Source organism: Lycorma delicatula, chromosome 2 (genome assembly GCF_047948215.1).
Source record: "Lycorma delicatula isolate Av1 chromosome 2, ASM4794821v1, whole genome shotgun sequence".
In the NCBI taxonomy this organism is placed as follows: Eukaryota; Metazoa; Arthropoda; class Insecta; order Hemiptera; family Fulgoridae; genus Lycorma; species Lycorma delicatula.
In genome coordinates, this window is record NC_134456.1 from 19958748 (window position 1) to 19978966 (window position 20219).

The following is a 20219-nucleotide window of genomic DNA, read 5'->3' on the forward strand; positions in this document are numbered from 1 at the left end:
ATCCATCACTTAAATTAGCTGGAATTTGTGTATATAAGTACTCATAAACTCTGTTCGTAGTGTGTTTGGGAGTCTATTCCATGGGTTTGTATTTCAATATTTTCTACTGTAAAAAAGCTAAAAATTATATAATTGTATTACCATTACATTTTTGAAGAGCTTACACAACTATTCTGCACTGTTACACCAGTAGAAGAATTTTACCCTTCTGTTTTTTGTGCATCATGATTTCTTTTTACAGAATTCTTTTTTAATTGTATTATTTTAATCTGCAACACTGTATCATTGATAAAATAATGTTTTTATTAATGTTGGTTATAAGAATAAATTAAATTTTTTTTCAAATAATTTTCAAAAGAAGAAACCGGCTAATAAATCTTAAACTGGTATATTTGAATATTATATTGGTTATTAAGGGAGTTATGTAGTTATGCTTTGTAATTAATAAACTTAAAAGACAGCTCTGAGACCATATTTTATTATTCTTTTAATCAGGTAGTAGGGGTTTAATTTATTTTTAATTTAGTAGAAGATGTAGCACTGAAGCTAAAATTCAGACAACTTGTGTATGATAAGTAATAACTGGTGTAGTAAAATCTGATATATATATATATATATATATATATATATTTTTTTTTCATAGGATTATAAAAATTTTTGAATGTTTACTACTAATTGCTTATCATCTGAGAAGTAAAGGGATATAAAGGTTTTGTGACAACTTACTGTTAACAACTAGGAATAAATTCATTAAAATACAGGTTTTTAAAAATAATAAAATAATGACCATAACGATTTTTGTTTTTTTTTTTAAATTGGAAGACATTAATTTAAAAAAAAAAACAACTGTATTTTCAGTTATTCTTTATTTTAGGTATTTTACTTATTAATAATTTAAGGATTTAACTGAAATTTTTATTAGTCTTGTATTGTTCCACACTACTTAAAATTAGATTAGTTTACATTTAACTTACATACCATTTTAATTTTTGTTAGACGATGTATTTTGTAAATTAGATGTACCTGCTGTAGCAATTAGAATTTGCAATATTTCCTTTTTCATTGTTGTCACTTCTATAATATTTAACAAACACTATTAATTATTAACACAATAGTTAATTAATTGATGTTATTAATTCGTAATCATTAGTTCCTTGCATTATTCTGCTTTACCTTACCTGTTTGGTTGCACCGCTTGCTTGTTAACTGGTGTTGTCTATGTTGCTTGTTCGGTTTTGCTTGCTGCTCTCACAACTATTACTGCGCTGTTACTACTACTACTACTACTACTACTACTACAATACTTAATTTACACAGTATAAGAGGATATGGTGTTCTCTCCGACAGATACACGTTCTGTCAGAAGTGCTTCAACGACATCCCTGGCGATACAGTTACACTGGGTGAAGATCCAACACAACCACAGACGTGAGTAATTTTTTCTTTACTTAATATTTATAATGTCTTTATTTTAAATTTATTTTTCTCCAAGTTTCTTTTGTAATATGTATAAAACAAAACCCATTACAATTTATTACAAAACGATTACATTTATTACACAAGATTTATTCATTATTTACTTCAAGAAAAAGATTCTTTTTCATGTTTTATGTATGTATTTTATTTCTTGTTAACATTGTATAGTAGCTGCTGAATTTAAAATAATATGATTTACGATTAGCCTTGACATGAATTAAGGAAGCTGATTATTTTGTAATAATTAGTTAATTTTTAACTCTTTATGTTATCTAGTAAGGACTAGTATTTGATAAAGTAGTATCTAGATAATTGAATTTCATATAGGAGGTAGTATTGCTATATACACATTACACCAAATGATAATTTTCATCTTCATGGAGATGTCATAGACAAATAAACATTACTATCCAAGGATAAAATGACTGTGAATAATTCATTTAATGAAATGTAGTATATGAAAATTTACAAATAAATTACACTAGAAACAATTTCTCTTTAAGATACTTTAAAAAAACTTGTGTTGTTTCTCTGGAAGCTGTCACATCAGTTAAACATTTTGGTACAATATCTTTGTAAGTACATGTTTTACTCTACATGAAAGACATGTATCAACAGCAACTTATGTAGCAATTTGTTAGATTGTTTTGGAAGAAATTCACTTATTCTTATGTTTCATTAAAAAGTTCTGGTTTATGATGTTCCTCTAAAAACTTCCATCAACTGCAGTTGGTTGACTTTATATTTTGATGCGAATCTTCTTGAATATTATCATTTTAACTCTTATATTAGATATTTATATTTATGAGATGTATCGTATAAATGATTTGTTTAAAAACAATATGTTAATATGACATATTATTTTGGGAAAATGCTCTGTTTCCAGATCCAGTGCCACTAAAATTTGTCTGCAAAACTATGATTAAGCCTGAAATTTCAGACTCTTTTGTCTCAATTTTTCAGAGATTATTTAATAATTATCTGTTAGTTAAAAATGTAAGAACTGATTTCAGTTTAATAAGTCTGATGTGCATAAAATGAAAAACCCACACAAATGATCAAGAAATAAGAGGCAGTGACTAAAGGAAACATTGGATTCTTTTATTTGAACTGCTTTATGTAAACATTATATTTATTCATATGTGTGTGTGGGTGTTATGTTCTCATATGTTCCATAAAAGATAAAAATGGTTGTAATTTTAATGTCAGTCACTATTAATACTAAAAAAGATGGACATTACTGCCCACTCCTGTTACCTTTTTGATTTATATTAACAAAAGTTTTTAAATAATGTAACTTGATTTTGCGCTCAAAAAATGCAATGGTTAGACTAATTGTAACTTTACCCCAATACAGTTAATTTTTTTTCTAAAATACTCTACTGGTAGGTGTTCTTTTTTTAACCATTTTTGCTGCTAGGACTTGTCATACATTCGCCATTCTAAATAATGATAATGCATTCTTTAGAATAACAGGATAATAAAATTAATAGACTAAATATTGTGCTTTAGTGAAATACACTGTAAAACAAAAATGGTTAATGGAAAAAATTGCTAAATTAAAAAGTATATAACTATATTAAATGTTATCTTCATTTATATATGTATATTTATTCTTGATTCATAAGAAAAAACAGACTGATATGAAAATGAGAAAAGTTTACTTGTATATATAAACAGTACTGATGAATGTATTACTTAGTATGAACTAAAATGTAATGCAATTTAGCAATTGTACTACTTTCATTTTAGTTTTATGGCAAATTATAGTCTATCTTAAGTTTTAAGTTATAAAATGCTCACTTGTTTCAAGAAACTGCAGCTAATTAGCATAAAAAAAGTTTTGTAATAATTATAAAAATTAACTGTTGAAGAATTATTGCATAATATAGTAAGAATAACATGGTGGAAAAGTTGCAGACAAATTATGGTTAAAAATGAGTGATCCATTATTCTGTTTTCAAATTCAGCATTGAAGGTGTTTATTATGGACTAGATAACATTAATTTATTCAATGGAAAATCTCTAAATTTGAAATGTGATAATGTTCACTCTCAAAACATTCCACAAAAAGCCAAGAATGAGTATATGTTGGCTTAGTCTTGATAGTGCGGTAGACTGTAAGAACATATTTTTACATGGGTTTACTAACTTTAATGTTGGCATATGTAAGTTATAAATGATGTGAAATACATTTCTTATTCATTTACTGATATGAAATTTGGCTAAAAATTGATCATAATTTGAAGAACTTGAAATACCGAATTAATTTTTATTCTAAGTTTTTTTTTTTTTTTTTTAATTTTAAATATGAAATAATGTTTATAAATGTACAAAAATGATCTTCTTAATAATATTTTATGAATTTGTTTATGTTATATGTAACAGAGGTTTTAAAAAATACTTGAAAACTGAACAACTTTCTAAAAAATCTCCCATTTCAGTCATTGTGTACCCATTACTTAACTTCATTGATAACGGCAAACAATACCATCTCTGATACATGTTGAATCAATGCTTATATTGCCTAAATAAATATATATATAATAACCTATTTTCAAAACATTAAAAACAAATGTATTAATCGCTACCAAAACATCTCTGTTTTTTTTCTGTTGAAAATCTACCAGGTGAATGAACACTGATGATATGATCTAAGTTTGATCAGTATCTAATGAGTAATTTATCTGTAACATTATTTGATTAATATTGAGATGTTAACGTGAGCTTTTTTGTAATATACATCCTTGGGAACACTTTTGGTCATATTTTGATTAGGAAGTGAGGTGATAAATGACATGTTAAGCAAAAAAAAAAAAAAAAAAATGGCAGATGGCAGACCATTGCCAGGAATTGACAAAGGCCAAGTGTATTTTATTCATAATTTTTTTTACAAAATCCCTGCATTTTTTAAATTTTTATACAGGATGTCCCATGAAGAGTTTGAGAAACCATCAGGACATGTTCTGCTGGTAAAAGTAATGCAAAAAGGTTGTATAAACATAGGCCTGGAAATGCTTCGTTTTCGACTGCGAAAGATTTTGCTCGGTTTTCAGCTCTTCTAATAAAAAAGCCATACTGTAATTTTTGGGACCCCAATTAAGGAGTAAATTTGATGATGTCGTATGTAATTTGAACTGGGAAATAGGTTAAAACAGGTCCCAAAACTGTAACTATTAGTTTTTATGATATCCTGCATAAAAAAAATTTGGTGCTGAAAAACCAGTATTTTTTTCAGTTTGTAATACAGTAGCTTTGATAAATGATTAATAATTGTGGAAGATTCAGTAACAAAACTTATAGAGAATTTAATTCTGAGAAAATTTTTGTAATAAATACAGCCAATAAAAAGTAAATAAAAACTTTTAAAAATCAGTTTTCTATTGAACCAAAACTGACAAAAAATACACAGAAAATCGTATTATTCTTTCTCTGTACCCAATAAAAATTCTTTTTAAAAACAAAAAACTTATAATTTTGAAAATAATTTTAAAGTTATACAAAACTTATTCAACATTTTAGCTGTGTATATTTAATAAGTTACAGAGGTAAAACTAAATTATGTAAAAAATTAATTGAAATGTATGTAATATTTAAAAAAAAGTATTGTACAGTTTTTTGATAACCTACTATGAAATCACAACTGTATTTAATCAATTGAACTAAAAAGGATTTGAAGTAAGGAAAGGTAAAAAATACTGCAAAGATAAAAGCCATGTCTTAATTGGTTACAATGCTTTAGTTAATGCAGACTGCAATTAATATTGGCTGGGAACTACACATACTGCTGTCTTGAACAATTAGTTGGTATTCCCCCTGTTATCTTTTAAAAATTTTATGTAGCTTACAAAAACGTTTAAGTGTTTTGATGGTAAACCTTTCTCAACATAATTAATTGTTAATTGTATATTTTGAATACTTTTTCTGGGATAACCTTCACTTGATTCTTTACGTGATTATATACTTTAATTTTACTTTAATGTAGTGCATCTTAAGTACATATTGTTTGTTTTAGTCTGTTTACTGAAATTTGTAGGATTGTTACTTTTCAGTGTTATAAAAAAGGAACAATTTAAAGAGATGAAGAATGATCATCTAGAACTGGAACCATTTGTTGAGTGCATGGACTGTGGAAGAAAGCTTCATCAGATTTGTGTTCTTCATATGGAAGCAATCTGGCCTCAAGGGTGAGTTTATCTTTGTTTTAGTTTACTGAACTAGTGATAGAGTAATGACTGTGTGAACTGTTAGGAAAGAGTAATGAGATAAACAACTATGCATTTGATTGATGTGAGCATAATATCAGATTTTGAAACAGATGTCATTTTTTAGGTTTACTTGTGAAAACTGCCTCAAAAAGAAAGGTGCAAAGCGGAAAGAGAATAAATTTAATGCAAAAAGATTACCTACAACGAAATTAGGAACATACATTGAAACTAGGGTAAATAATTTCCTGAAGAAGAAAGAAGCAGGTGCTGGGGAAGTTGCAATTCGAATAGTCGCCAGCTCAGATAAAATAGTAGAAGTTAAACCTGGAATGCGGAACAAGTAAGAATTTGTTTTCATCTTATTTTTAATACTTGTACATTTCAATATGTAATTGTGTGTGTCATCTTCTGTGTATATACATAATTAACAAAGTTCATCTATGAACATACCAAAATAGCAAGCTTAAAATAAACATACAGATGTGTATAAAAAAGCTTCTCGGATCTGTAGACTCTACATCAAAGTTATGAAATACTACTATCAGGTAATAAGTTGCCACTGTTAAATGTAAAAACTGGTAATTGATGCGATCAATGTATTTTGGTGTATTTTTTCACAGGTGATTTTTAGTAATAATTGTTAATTGTAACACATCTTGCAACATGTCTAACAGAAATATATATAACACATGTTTATCTCTAATTATCACATTCCTCAAATACCTGGAGGGAGGGGGTCTTCATCTTGCATTTTAATACACATATTTTATAGTTTTATTTATCACCAATATCATATCTGTAGATTTTTTCCCCTCAGCTCCCCTGGGCCGGACCGACTTGTTGGTATTACGCCACCCAGGGGAGTATCTTTAAACTCAAATAGGCCTCCCCACCTACTGGCTATATATCGGCATGGCAGGTCGGCCTACCGGTTAGCTCTTTTTGAGAGTTCTTTATTATTATTGCCCTTTTGGACACCACGCCATACCTATAGTGTGTCGTGATGTGGTGCCGGGTCTTTTCGGTATTCAGTGTGCTGTTACCTGACTGTTACCCATGGAGTCCTTGGTGGCTCATCAGTGCCAACACACCGCAGCATGTTGGACCTCACCAGCAAGATTGTCCACCCAGTCATATTCTAGCCAACACCTTGTCTTCTCTCATCGGAGTCACAATAAATTTTGGTTTTCAGATTTCAACGGAAATATCCATTTTGAACATTCCTGACTATTTTCAGCATGACGTCTATAGTATGTGTCTCGCACAACTCAAAAACGATTAGCCGTAGGATATTGAAATTTTGAATTTAGTACTGTTGTAACATCTAGTTGTCCATCTTCCCTTTTGATTGCAATCAACTGGACCAAAAATGCCCAAAATCCAAAAAAAATTGGATTTTGGACTTTTTTAACTTCAGTAATTTAGAGCTTTTCAAAGATATATCATAAGTGGTACTTACTTTTATTGGTTCTAGAGTTATAGTTTAATAAAATTTTAATTAATGAAATATTTGGATTTACAAGGGAAGGCATCGATCAGTTCAAATCAAACCTCATCTCCCCTTATTTAAGTTTTTTTTTTATTTAAATGAATTGCTTTATTAATAATTATTAACTTCTGATTGTAAAAAAATTACGATAAATAATTCAATATTTAAAATAAAAAATATGAAAAAATATCAGATGTTATTAATGAAATAAAATTTTATGTACTTTTCATTTTAAAAAAATGTGTATATGTAAATGTGTAGTGAAATAAAATTTTACGTACTTTTAAAAACATGTGTATATAATTTAATAGGCGTAAAGTTATGTGGTGTCCACATCAGATTTTTTAAGTATCATGTAAGATATGTTTTTTCGGTTCATTATTTTATTTCTCTTTATATATGTTGTTCCATATACATTTTCACCCAAAATCAGTTGCACTCTAATGAACTTTGAACTATGGATGACTGTCAGTTGCACTCTAATGAACTTTGAACTATGGATGACTGTCAAGATCTTAGATATATATAAATTTAAGTCTTATAATTCATGAATACTTGGACTATTTATTTCATAAAATACTGTGAATGGTTAAAGTATTTTACTATTTAGTAAATTATTGAATAGAGTTTTTTATCCAGTGTATGAGAAGTAGAAGGTGACCTCCAAATTCTTGAATTAAAGGTCGCCACATAACCGATTCTGATTCCATGTATATGATGTAATATACATTTTTCTTCCCCTATCTTCCAGATGAAGAGGAATTTTTTATCAGAAAAAAAAAGTGGAATTAACACCATTAATTTGTTCATTATATTTTGATTCTTTTCTTGATAATTTTTTTATTTAATATAATAGTAATAAAACATTAAATATATATTTTTTTTATTTACCATTTATAAATAACGTAGGAAAGCATTAGCTACACTGAATGAAACAAATAACTTTAACGGGCCAAAATTTTAGATATATGTAAAAAATGTATTTTACAAGTTAAGGGCTGTAAATACAGGTTTTATAACTGAACAGCAGTTAGTATAGAATTTTTATGTGAATACTGAGCATTTGTAAACTATGCTTTATTATATTTATACCATGTTCCTGTATCTGTAAGTCTCCCTTTTTCTGATATTTTTTCCCATCACTGAGGACTGTATTTTTTAACAACAATCGCCGAAGTTGACCCATGCGTTTACCAAACATAATTAGTTTACCAAACAAGAACCATTGTTTTCATGTATTTCTCTTGATTTTTGATCTTTTTATATTTGCAGCTTTGACAAATATTTAACTTTTCCTGTGACAATATTTGTTGCAGAAACAACACCATTTAAACTTTTGAAACCACATTTCTGCCAGGTGCCATCAAGTGCAACCATCACATCAGTGGATCCATCATTATGATCTATGGCTTCTTTGACAGCTGCTTTCAATGATTCATGAGCTGTGAATTTTGCAGCATTTCGTAATATATTAGTTCCGTTATTTGAGGAGGAGGTTTTAATAGATTCATTACTGCACAGAAAGTTGTAGCAGAAAACTAGCCCTTACCTATTGCTTGCATACCATATATAAATCTAATATTATTTTCATATCCATGATTACTTTTTTGTTGGTTCTCACAGATATAGAGGATGCACACGATGAGCAATTTAGAGACTAATCCTAATTGGTTAGTATCTTCAAAAAATGACAAAACTATCCTTACCATCACAAAATCCATATTTGTGATAACTTATGTCAGATAACAATTTAATATTTACAATTATATTTCCATTTTCTAAAAAAGCACTGGTTTCATCAGCATCTTTATAAAATAAATTAGATGATAACTGAGGTTTTTTTTCAGAACAACTAGAAGTACTGGAAGTGTCCAATACAGATCCATTATCATACAACCTGTCTTTTGGCATCGCCAGTTTTCACACACAATATACACACAATATACAGCTTTATCCCTATCCCATACTTGTCTGGTTTATTTTTATTATAAACCTGGAACTGAATCCTTCCTTGAAAACCACATGTTCCTTTATCTACTGCCAAATTTTCATAAGGGGAAAAGCATGCAGGAAACTGTGAAAGCAATTGATCTAAGAATGGCCTTAGTTTGTACATCAGATAATGTCCAGCTTTATTTATACAGATTGTTGTTGTTGAGGTGAAAGTTGGAGAGGATAGAAAGTGATCCCTTGACATACATGAAGCGTGTCATATGAAGAGTGCACAAATTTTCTCTTAGCCCAGTAATCTTTGATTTTTTATTTTTTTTTTTTACAGTGCACGTGTGAAGGAAAAGAAAGTTCATGTAGTTACACTGTAACCCATTTTTCTTCAATTGAATTTTTCTTTTTAGCCTATCAGTTATAGATTTTGAATATCTGTTTGTTTCTGATTTTGTTACTGCCATGACTGATTACGGAAAAAAAGTGAAAATATATCATAGGGGGTGGAAGTTTCATCCATAATAGCAGTGATTCCGCTGTACTAATTGAACGCTGACAGTGATGGTAGATTATCAGTTAATGGCCACCCTAAATCTGTATCACTCTGTTCATTGACAACTCTCTTTCTTTTAGACGGCTTAATATTCCTCACCCTACTGACTGATGGCATGGGGTTCTCAACATCTTCATTATTTAGGATATCATTAGCTTGATGATACTCATAATCATTATCATCATTACTGTCGTGATCATCATTAGAGGAACTAATACGCCTAACCATTTGGAGTAGATTTAATATATCAGAATCACAATCAGAATAATTAACTCCTCTTCAGACACAGAATCAAAAATAGGTTCGTCTAATTTTTCAAAAGCAATTTAAATATTTGAATTGTTTACCTGGCTATAACTAAAAGAATTTTCTAAATCAATCAAATAATTCTGAATCAGATTCCATGAAAACTTCATTTAGTAAGCTGACAATTTTTTATCATGTTTCTCATCCATTATAACAGTATAAAACTAACAAAATTATATGGCATTGTCTATTTACACTAATACAAACTAATAACAGAAAAATTTACATGCAGTAACAACAAGAAAGTGTACATGGAATATATGACCTACTAAAAAAAAATATACATAAAATCAGTTGTCAGTAATAAAACACAGAAGAAAAAAAAGTAATTAAAAAAAAAATTATATATATATATATATATATATATATATTTTATTACAAAACAAGAATTATCAATCTTGTAACCTACCAAAAAACACAATAACACGACATAAAGAAAAAACTTACTGCAGTAAACTGAAAAATACACACCTCATGAATGAAAGTCTACCACAAACAACCCATATAACTTCAATGTGTAAATAGTTGTTCTTTCTTCTACAATTTCAAAAATCCTCACCAGAATATAGTGACTACAACTAAACTATTCAGAGAATGGTTTACAAAACCCTAGGCATGAAAATAAGCCGTGGAAGCTTTTATATAGAATTAAATTTGATGGCCTGAAAGTTTTCGGGCTTCGGCATCAATGTGTTAAAAATTTTTTTTTCTCAAAATCAATATTATATATATGAATAAAAGAAGTATTCAAAATAGCTAAAAAGCGTGAAATTAAAAAATCAAATATTTTCACAAAAACTGTGGTATAGTCCCCTTAAATGTATTTTATTTATTATACTTTAATTCAAGATCATTTAACCTTATTACTCTTCTCCCTTCTACAAATTTGCTATATATGGCATTTCTATTGATTCTGTTGCATTCGGTCACTATGTAATTAATTGTTGTTGAATAATTTAGTTTAATCTTTTTACTTTCTCATCAGGTTTTTTAAAGATATCAGATTCAATCACAAAAATAATTTTCCAAATTCAAAATTAACAATTTTCAGCAGTCTCATGAGCTACTGTAAATTTCAGTCTATTTTGAAGTATAAGAATAAAGTAACCATGAGAGATAGAGATAAATTTATAATTCATTAATAAATAAAAATAATAAATTATGAAATCATGAGGTTTAAAAGTTCCATTTATTTACAAATATTACATAAATGTATATTGTATGATCTTTTCTTTTAAATCAACAAAATTAAGAGACGAGGCGTGTTTTTAAAAGTAAGGTCATTTTGAAATAAAATAAAAAAAAACTAAAAAATATGGACAGACTGTATTATTTAAATTTAAGTAATTTAAGGTAGTAAAAACTATATTTATTTACTAATTTTCTATATTGCTGGCTTCAACTTCTCATTTTATATACAGTTCATGCTTCTTCATTTTCAGTTTAAAACTTGTGCTACCTGTGATTTAAACCATGCAGTAACAGCATTTTCAATTTGTCACCATCATACCTTTGTGATGCAAGCCACTATTTTAGGTGAAGAAAAAGAAAAATTGCTAGGAGCTAAGTCAGAGGTACAGAGTGAATGATTGAAGATTTTTCCCAAAAAATTGTCCAATGTCTCAATATCCGAGTTTACCGGGAATTGTCATGAAAAAATAAAATCAAATGGAATAGCATCCAACATTGTTTCTTTATAGCTCTTCTAATATTTTTTAATGTTACCCAAAATAGATCAGCATTCACAATAGTTCCACAATCACTGAATTCAACAAGAATGACACCCTTTATTTCCCAAAAAACAGCCATAAGAGCTTTTTCCCTAACATTCTTTTTTGAACTATTTAAGGTTAGATGATGAATGTTTGCATTGCATTGACTGTTGCTTTGTCTCATTGTTGAGATAAGAGATGCAGAATTTATCTCTGGTAATGCTGTGATCAAACAGTTTATTGCCTTCATTTTCACAACACTACAAAAATTATTATGATGTCAGTTAACATCTTTGGCACTCATCTGGCTCACAATCTTTTATAGCTAATATTTCAGTCAAAACTTCGTAAATCAAAGATCATGAAACATCAAAGACAGTTGTGAAATGGTGTAGTGCCGGTTTTCTCAAAAACTTTTGTCAACTCTTTCAATCAAATCATCCTTATCACTGATTGCTAGGTGTTATGTTCATCATCAATATTCACTTCATCTTCTCGAAATGAATGCCACTACTGTCTTACTTTACATTCACTCATAATATTCAGCCTATGAATGTCACAAATTTGCCTGTGAATTTCAGCTGCAGGGTTGTTTTTTTGCCACCAAAAATTGAATTGCTCCGCGTAATTTACACTTTGCAGGATCACAAATTGTAGCACTCATCAAAAATGGATTAATATAAACAACTAACAACAAAATGGCTAAACTATCGTTGCTAACAGTTTACAGTTACTGTTAACAGATTGAAATAACTGTACTAAGCAGGCGCCATCTATTTACATTGCTTACGTAGGTGGCAAATTCAAAATGGACCTTCCTTAAAAAACCCACCTTGTTTTAGGTTACTCTTATTCATTGATTATTCAGGGATGCGTGATCAAAATACAAACAAAGTTTATACTATACTTCAAAATGTAATTTTTATTAATTCGATTTATTTTCTCTAGATTTGTTGAGAATGGAGATCTACCGGAACAGTTTCCTTATAGAGCTAAAGCATTATTTGCATTTGAAGACATAGATGGTATTGATGTCTGCTTTTTTGGAATGCATGTTCAAGAATATGGTTCAGAATGTCCAACACCTAATACTAGACGTGTTTATATAGCTTACCTTGATTCAGTGCATTTTTTTCGACCAAGACAGTTTCGAACTGCTGTATACCATGAAATTCTACTAGGCTATTTAGATTATGTTAAACAATTAGGGTAAGTGTTATTTATTTATGTTTATTATTAAATAAAATATTTTATTAATAATATATGCTAGTGTTATTTTTAATATATACATATGAATTATGTTTTATTAATTTCATTTATTTTTCTCCATAATTGCTTATATCATCCCTCTGAATTGCTTGTAACACTTCCAAGAAATTTTGTTTTCACACCTTATGGTTTATTTTTATCTTGTCCTTTTGTTACAATACTCTTTTTTTTAAATATATCAGAGTTGTCATGGAGTACGTGCTGTGTAAAACTTCTTTTATATTTCTATGGCTCTTAACTCTGTTCATCCCTTTTTTACTGTGGTAAAAATATCTATTACTTTGTACAACCAATCTTTCACTTAGATTTGATATTAATTTGTCTATTATATTTGTTAATATTATTTTCTTATAAAAAGAAAATTTTAAAACTTCAACAAGCATGTATAAAGATCAATTTAATTACAGTTTTAAGATTTATTTTACAAAGCAATAACAATAATTTACATTCGCAAATTAATCTTAACTTTATGTTGAAAAGTAAACTTGCAAAGATTTAAGAAATTTATGTATGAAATAATATTAAAGAGGAAAAATTGTCATTGAGGTTATTTTAAATGACTTCAGAACATCTTTTGTTCGTTTACTAGTGAATGAAAGTTATTGTTACCATATTATTAGCTCAGTTTCATTGTATAAAGTGTTTCAAAAAATTTAAAAAAAATTTAAAAAGCAGTTTATTGTTATGAGATTTGAGGTTGTATTCATTGATAGCCATAGTTTCTGCATCAGTTTTAGTTTGTGAAACAGATTATTCAGAATTTAACAATATTTTTAACACTTACTGAGAATTAGGACTTTTGATTTTATTTTAGTGGTTTAATTTGAAGATGCTGCTTTGGAAAACCCCACAAATCGTTTCTGGTATATGTGCTTTTGGTTCATTGGTATTCAATTTTTAATAAAAACTATTTTGTTGAATTTTTTTAAATGGAATTCATAATTTTAAGACGGCAATCTGTAAACCCCAAAAATTCTTAATCAATTACGTATAACTACTTGTGGATTATTTTAGATCAGCTTGTTTATACCATTTCCTTTTTTTTTCTTACTGCACTTGTGCAAGGTTAACAGTTTTGGCTAGGGTGTTCTGCTTTACTCTAAACCACACACTTTTTTAACCACGCATTTTTCTCTAGTCTTCTCATTTTTGACTTTATCTATTATAATTTCATCCAATTTCTCATCATTGTTACCGTAGTCTGTATCTTTATTTTACTTATCTATCACAGTCTTATATGCTATATATGCCTTATATGTCTATCTGTCTTTTCCTTATTTTTGGCCCTTAGTCTTTTAATGACACAGAACTCGTGATATTCTTCCTTAATTCTTACAAGAATGTGCATTTATGCATTTCAGTCCAAATCATTATTCCAGACGCAGTCAACCTAGTACAATTAAATTTTCTTCTGGGACACAATTACACCTGTTTTCTGCTTAGCAACTTTCAGTCCTTTGCCCTCCAAAGCATCCACCTAAGATAATGTTGCTATAAAGACTGGACTTTGTTTCTAATATCTTAGACAAAGCATCTATAACAAAATTGAAATATATGACTCCATGAAGATCTTGTTTATTCAACTTAACTTTATTTCTATTCTTCTCTTGGAGTTATTTAAGAAGAATTTTACTCGTGATTTTTCAGTAAAGCTAATTAAGTGTTATGATTGAATCACAATTGATATTTTATCATTGTTATTAATAGATTTTTTGTAAATTTATACAGTGTATATTTACATTGACATAAATGAATCTTATTTCAGGTATACAATGGCTCACATATGGGCTTGTCCACCATCTGAAGGAGATGACTACATTTTCCATTGCCACCCGGCAGAACAAAAAATACCAAAACCCAAAAGATTGCAGGAGTGGTACAAAAAAATGCTAGATAAAGGCATTATCGAAAGAATAGTATTAGATTATAAAGTAAGTTTTTCATTTAATTAAGTTTTAAGTAATTTATAATTTTTATTTTACTCCTTGATATTTTATCTCTCTTTATTATTATCTATAATTTGTTCCATACATAGAGTAGTTATTTTGTTACTTAAAAAATTATCTTTAAATCAGATTTTATTTTGTTATTCTGAGTACAAATTTGATAAATATATTTGAAACTAGTTTGCTTGAATGTAATTTCTCATATTATTGATAAAAATTATATTTTTTTTAATGTAATATTTCTACAAAGTGTTTATAAGTTTCACAAGATCTATTCAAACATATCTGACATTTCTAACTGTTAAAAAAAAATTGTGAAAGTAAAGTTTATTCTTGAAAGATCACATCAGATGATCTTAGAAATTGTGAACATTTATATTAGTGAATTTTCAGCTGCTAGAGAATTTATGTCTCTTTTAATCTCTTCTCAACTAAAACAAAATGAGCTTTCTACTGATAACATGAACATGTTGGATTATTACCAACAGTTCTTTTGACTTTTTAAAACTGCCGTAAGAATATGATGAAAATTGAAAGGTGCAATTTACTTAGTAAAACTCTTAAAAATTAACTAAACAGGTCAAAAAAGCTAAACAGATAAAAAGCAGAATAAAAAAAATGGTGATGATTTATTACTTAGAATGCAATTCTCAAAGTTTTCCATGGATCTTAATCTACAGGTATTCTTTAAACTGAAAATTAATGGTCATGATTAAATAGCATGAATTCCAGTAAAGAATTTCTGTTTATGGGAACTTGCTTCAGAATTTTTTTTTTGTACTAGTAGAATATTTGTGGTTGTAGTTAGTGATAATGCAGATTGTTTTTAGTTAGATATTTGTACTTAAAAATAATTTATACTACATAATATCTTTTTAATTTATATTAATAATTAATTATGTGTAACAAATTTATTTGTTATAAATTATTGTTTGGATGTGGAAATGTCCAAATCAAATGCTTGGAGAGTTTCAAGTAGATCATGTTGCAATTTCTAAAGGTAATGTAACAGAAATCTTAAAAGTAAAAGTAAGAAAATCTGAATTTGATTCAGACAATTATTTATCTCAAATTAAATTAAAATTTCTCATCAAAATTAAAAGAAAGCCAAACAATATTAAACGATTTAATGTTCAAAAGCTAAACTTAAAAGAACAAACTATTGAAAAATTTAAAAATAAGATTGCAGGGATCAAACTTAAAGATTAGAATAAACTTATAAACAAATTAATAGAGCTGGCAAAAGAGACTTTCTCCAAAATTAAAAAGAAAAAACAAGTTTGGTGTAATAGTGTCTGTGAAGATGCTCTTCGAAACAGAGAAAAAATATGGAAAAATTATAATTCTAACCTTACCAAAGAAAGCCTTGAAATCTGGATAGAATTAAAAAATAAGCTTCTGAAATTATTAAAAAACAAAAAAGAAATTATAAAAAAAATTAATGCAACATTTTAGAACAAAATTTTACTAAAAAAATATGAGAGATTTTTACCAGATTTTTAAATTCAAATTATCAGGCTTTAACCCAATTTGTATTAACTTTAAGAATGAAAAAGGGACCTAATATGATTAATCAAGAAAGTTTAATAGAATTATCTAAATATTTTTAAAACCTGCTGAATCCCCTGACCCTAAAGAACCCTTTAACTTTCAGAAAAATAATCGAAACTCCTAAATTTTCATACCACCAAATGCAGAGGAAATAAAAGAAATAATAAAATCCCTTAAAAATAATAAAACATGTGGAAAAGACATTATAGTTGCAGAAATCCCAAAATATGTAGTGATGAACTGAGCAAAAAACTGGAAAGAATCTTTACAGAAATCTGGAAAAAAAATTCCAGAAGAAAATGTTTATACATTCTAGAAAAATTGTTTATACATCCCCTCCATAAAAAGAAATAAAGCAATCAAGTACAGAAGAATTTCACTGTTGTCAGTCTCATAAAAAGTTTCGTCTTAAATATGGTTAAGTAAAAATACAACCAACAATACAAAGGAAATCTTAGAATATCGAGGTGGATTTAGACCTGGAAAAAGTTGTGCATAGCAAATCTTTAATCTAAAACAAATTTTTCTATCCCAGAAAATTAAAAATCCAATTTTATTAGAATTTTTATAGCTTTTAAGAAAGATTTGCAACTCCATCCACATATAGAATTTCTACTTAAAATCATTGAAGAATTTAGAATAGATAGCAAGACAATAAACAGTATAAAAGAAACATTAACAAACATCAAATCAAAAGTGAAATTCTTAGGGAAACTTTCAGAACCATTAAAAATTAAAAATGGAGTAAGGCAAGGAGATGGGCTATCTCCAATCCTGTGTAATTGTCCTCTTGAAAAAGTTATAAGAGAATTTGAGAAAGAACTTAAAAAGTTCACACACATGAAAACATAAAAATAGACACTAAAACTAAATTCATAAGTACCAACATTCTGGCCTTCATAGATGGTAATGCAATTTTTGCAAGAGATATAGATGAAGCTAATATCAAAATTCAAAAACTAAGTGATAGTCCAACCAAAATTGGTCTTCAAATTTTTTAGGAAAAAACTAGCTGGTTTTCCAATGTCAAAGAGAACAGAACTCAAACCCTTAAAATTTTCTGACAACAAAGAAATAAGTAGAGTTCAAAAATGTAAATATTTGGGAGAAATCATTTACTGAATATAATTGAAAAAAAAAATGTGATGAAGAATAGATTACAAAAAATGTAAACTGCCCATCATTTCACAAAAAACATTTACAATAAAAAAATCCCTATCATATAACTTCCAATTGGGACACTATAAAACTGTAGCCCTATCTGAATATGGGAAAGAATATCTGCAGTTTTTTTTTCTCTTCAGAACAAGAAATAGCAAAAGTAGAAAAATTAATGGACAGAATAGAAAATTTGATGGACCAAAATGTGAAGATGGAATTTCCAAACTGAAAAGTGAAAAAGAAAAATTTACAAATATACAGAAAAAATAAGGAACTAATTCAGAAAAGAAGATTACAGTTTTATGGACATTTATGCAGATTGAACAATCAATGATTGACAAAACAAAAATTAACTTTCATATATACAGAGCCACAAAGACCAACTGATTTAAAGAAATAGAAACAGATGTAAAACATTAAACATTTCCAAGGATCTCTGTAAAGAGAGGGATAAATTTAGAAAAGTGGTTCGAGAAAAGGTGAGCCTTTCTCTGAGTTTCCAGAGAGAGAAAAAGAATAAACAGAAGAAAGGCGACAACAACAGTAAAAAGAATGAAAATCTTTTGGGAAAAGAAAAAAAAGTCAAAACTATGCAAACGTGATCTGTAGTCGTAGACTAGAACAAAAAGAACAAAATTTTTAATTCTTACTATTTATTCGTATAAATAATATCTGCATTTTATTGTTAAATGTAAATAATTTTATTTTCAAATTTAATGTTGAACCAAAATTTTTGAGATTTCAATTTTCCAATTGAAAATTTGCTAATGTTGCAATTTGGTATATTGTTAAACAGTAAGCAATTATCAAAGGGTAATAATGTTTCCAACAAAAAGAAAACCAGAATTAGCTGAATTTTATATTACATTTTTTTGTTATATAATTAATTTAACTCTTAAACTGTTAAAAAGTATTTAAAAACCAAACCACTGATAAATATAAACTGAAATTCAAAAACTCATTGGAAAACATTCATAAAAGGTAGAAACAAATTTTACTATAACATAAAAATGGTTTTCATTATTATATTATGGCAGCACATAATACTTGATGGCACCAGCGTTCATGAACACACAAATATCCTAGCTAGACTGCTCTGATGAGAGAGAGTTCATTTTACCTATTCTGTTCTGTTCATTTATATGCGGGTAGTAGCAAATATATTGATGTAATTACTTTATATTATTTAGTGTGCCTATCACTTTACTAGTAATTATTGCATACTTACTCTTTTGTCTTTCAGGATATATTGAAGCAGGCTATGGAAGATAAACTAAGTTCTGCTGCTGAATTGCCTTACTTTGAGGGAGACTTTTGGCCAAATGTTTTAGAAGAATCTATTAAAGAGTTGGATCAGGAGGAAGAAGAAAAAAGAAAGCAAGCAGAAGCTGCTGAGGCAGCTGCTAATGCTGCTGTAAGTTAAATAAAGTGATGATGAGTATAAATAGTTTTATAATGTTGTATCCTGTCTGTTAAAAAACCTTTCTTGACAGAAATATGTAAATATTAAATTAGAAAATAAAGTAATTATAAAATTAATAGGAGTAAGAAGTGAAGAATTTGATGCTCATATAAGTACTGTAAAAATTTGGAAATTTTAGTATTAGTATGATGATTATTCACTGGGTTATAACTTAACCTCGTACTTGATTCCTTTAGTTGATAGTGGTAAATCTGATTCATTTGTAAATGTATGGAACTAGAGTATCTGACTATAGATAGCCGTTAGTAACCTCCAGTGCCAAGGTTATATTAAACTAACTACCATGTTAGCTGATTGAGATTTGGATTTGTTAGGGTCCTCTGCCCGGGTCATCCTGTGCTTCAGCCCACCTTAATAAGTTGACCACTGAGTTGTACTGCTGTCAGGTCTTAAAAAAGAGTTCTGAACTAAAAGTAATATAAATACCTGACCCGGGCAGAGAGCTTCTACCTGCCCCAGGGCAGGTACCTGTAGTTAGAGGCCCTTGGTTTAGGTGAGTTTTGTGTTAAATTTAGTTGGCATTTCTAAAAACCTGGAAAGGTAAAAATATCTTTCTTTCTAAAATTTTCAGAATTTTTCACTTGCAGTATAGAATATTTTTGGGGTGTGAATTGAAAGATTTAGTGGCTCTGTATTTCTGCCCTTTTGGTCAGAAATTCTTAAATCTGCTGGATTATGTACTAGTTCTTCATTTAAAATAATGAGTAATGTGAGGTTTGAGCAAAAAATATGAAAAAATATGGAATTTAGTTTTTCTCAAAAAATTGCTATTCATCAATATTGATTTTGTCCTCTTCAAACTACTACTCCCCTTCAGATGTAATACATTTGTGCCAGTGCTTTTTCCAATCTTCAAAGGACCTCTGGAATGCAATTTTCAGTATGGCATTTAGCTTCTTCATAGTCTCTGTCTTTATTTTATCAGTGTTGGCAAAATGTTGTTCTTTCATGGTTATTTTTTCAGCTTGGAGAATAGGAAGAAGTCACAAGGAGTCATGTCTGGTGAATACAGAGGCTGAGGCATCATAACTCTGTTGTTTTTGGCCAAAAAAATTATTAACAAGAAGTGAATTGCCTTGAATTGTTTCACCACAAATCTGGGTATTTTCTTCGGATTGCTT

The 20219-nt window shown here is 28.5% G+C and overlaps 1 protein-coding gene across 5 annotated transcripts in view; it reads left to right on the forward strand.

Annotated features, from left to right (window-relative positions):
• The window catches only part of nej (CREB binding protein nejire), a 162103-nt gene that overhangs the window by 93815 nt on the left and 48069 nt on the right, over positions 1 to 20219 (forward strand). For 3 of the 5 annotated variants that reach the window (XM_075358428.1, XM_075358429.1, XM_075358431.1), the window contains 6 exons: positions 1318 to 1428; positions 5529 to 5663; positions 5809 to 6024; positions 12637 to 12897; positions 14723 to 14888; positions 18859 to 19029. In XM_075358428.1, the coding sequence (XP_075214543.1) occupies positions 1318 to 1428; positions 5529 to 5663; positions 5809 to 6024; positions 12637 to 12897; positions 14723 to 14888; positions 18859 to 19029 (1060 nt within the window). The remainder of the gene's footprint in view (positions 1 to 1317; positions 1429 to 5528; positions 5664 to 5808; positions 6025 to 12636; positions 12898 to 14722; positions 14889 to 18858; positions 19030 to 20219) is intronic. The other 2 variants (XM_075358430.1, XM_075358433.1) reach the window with 1 other exon arrangement.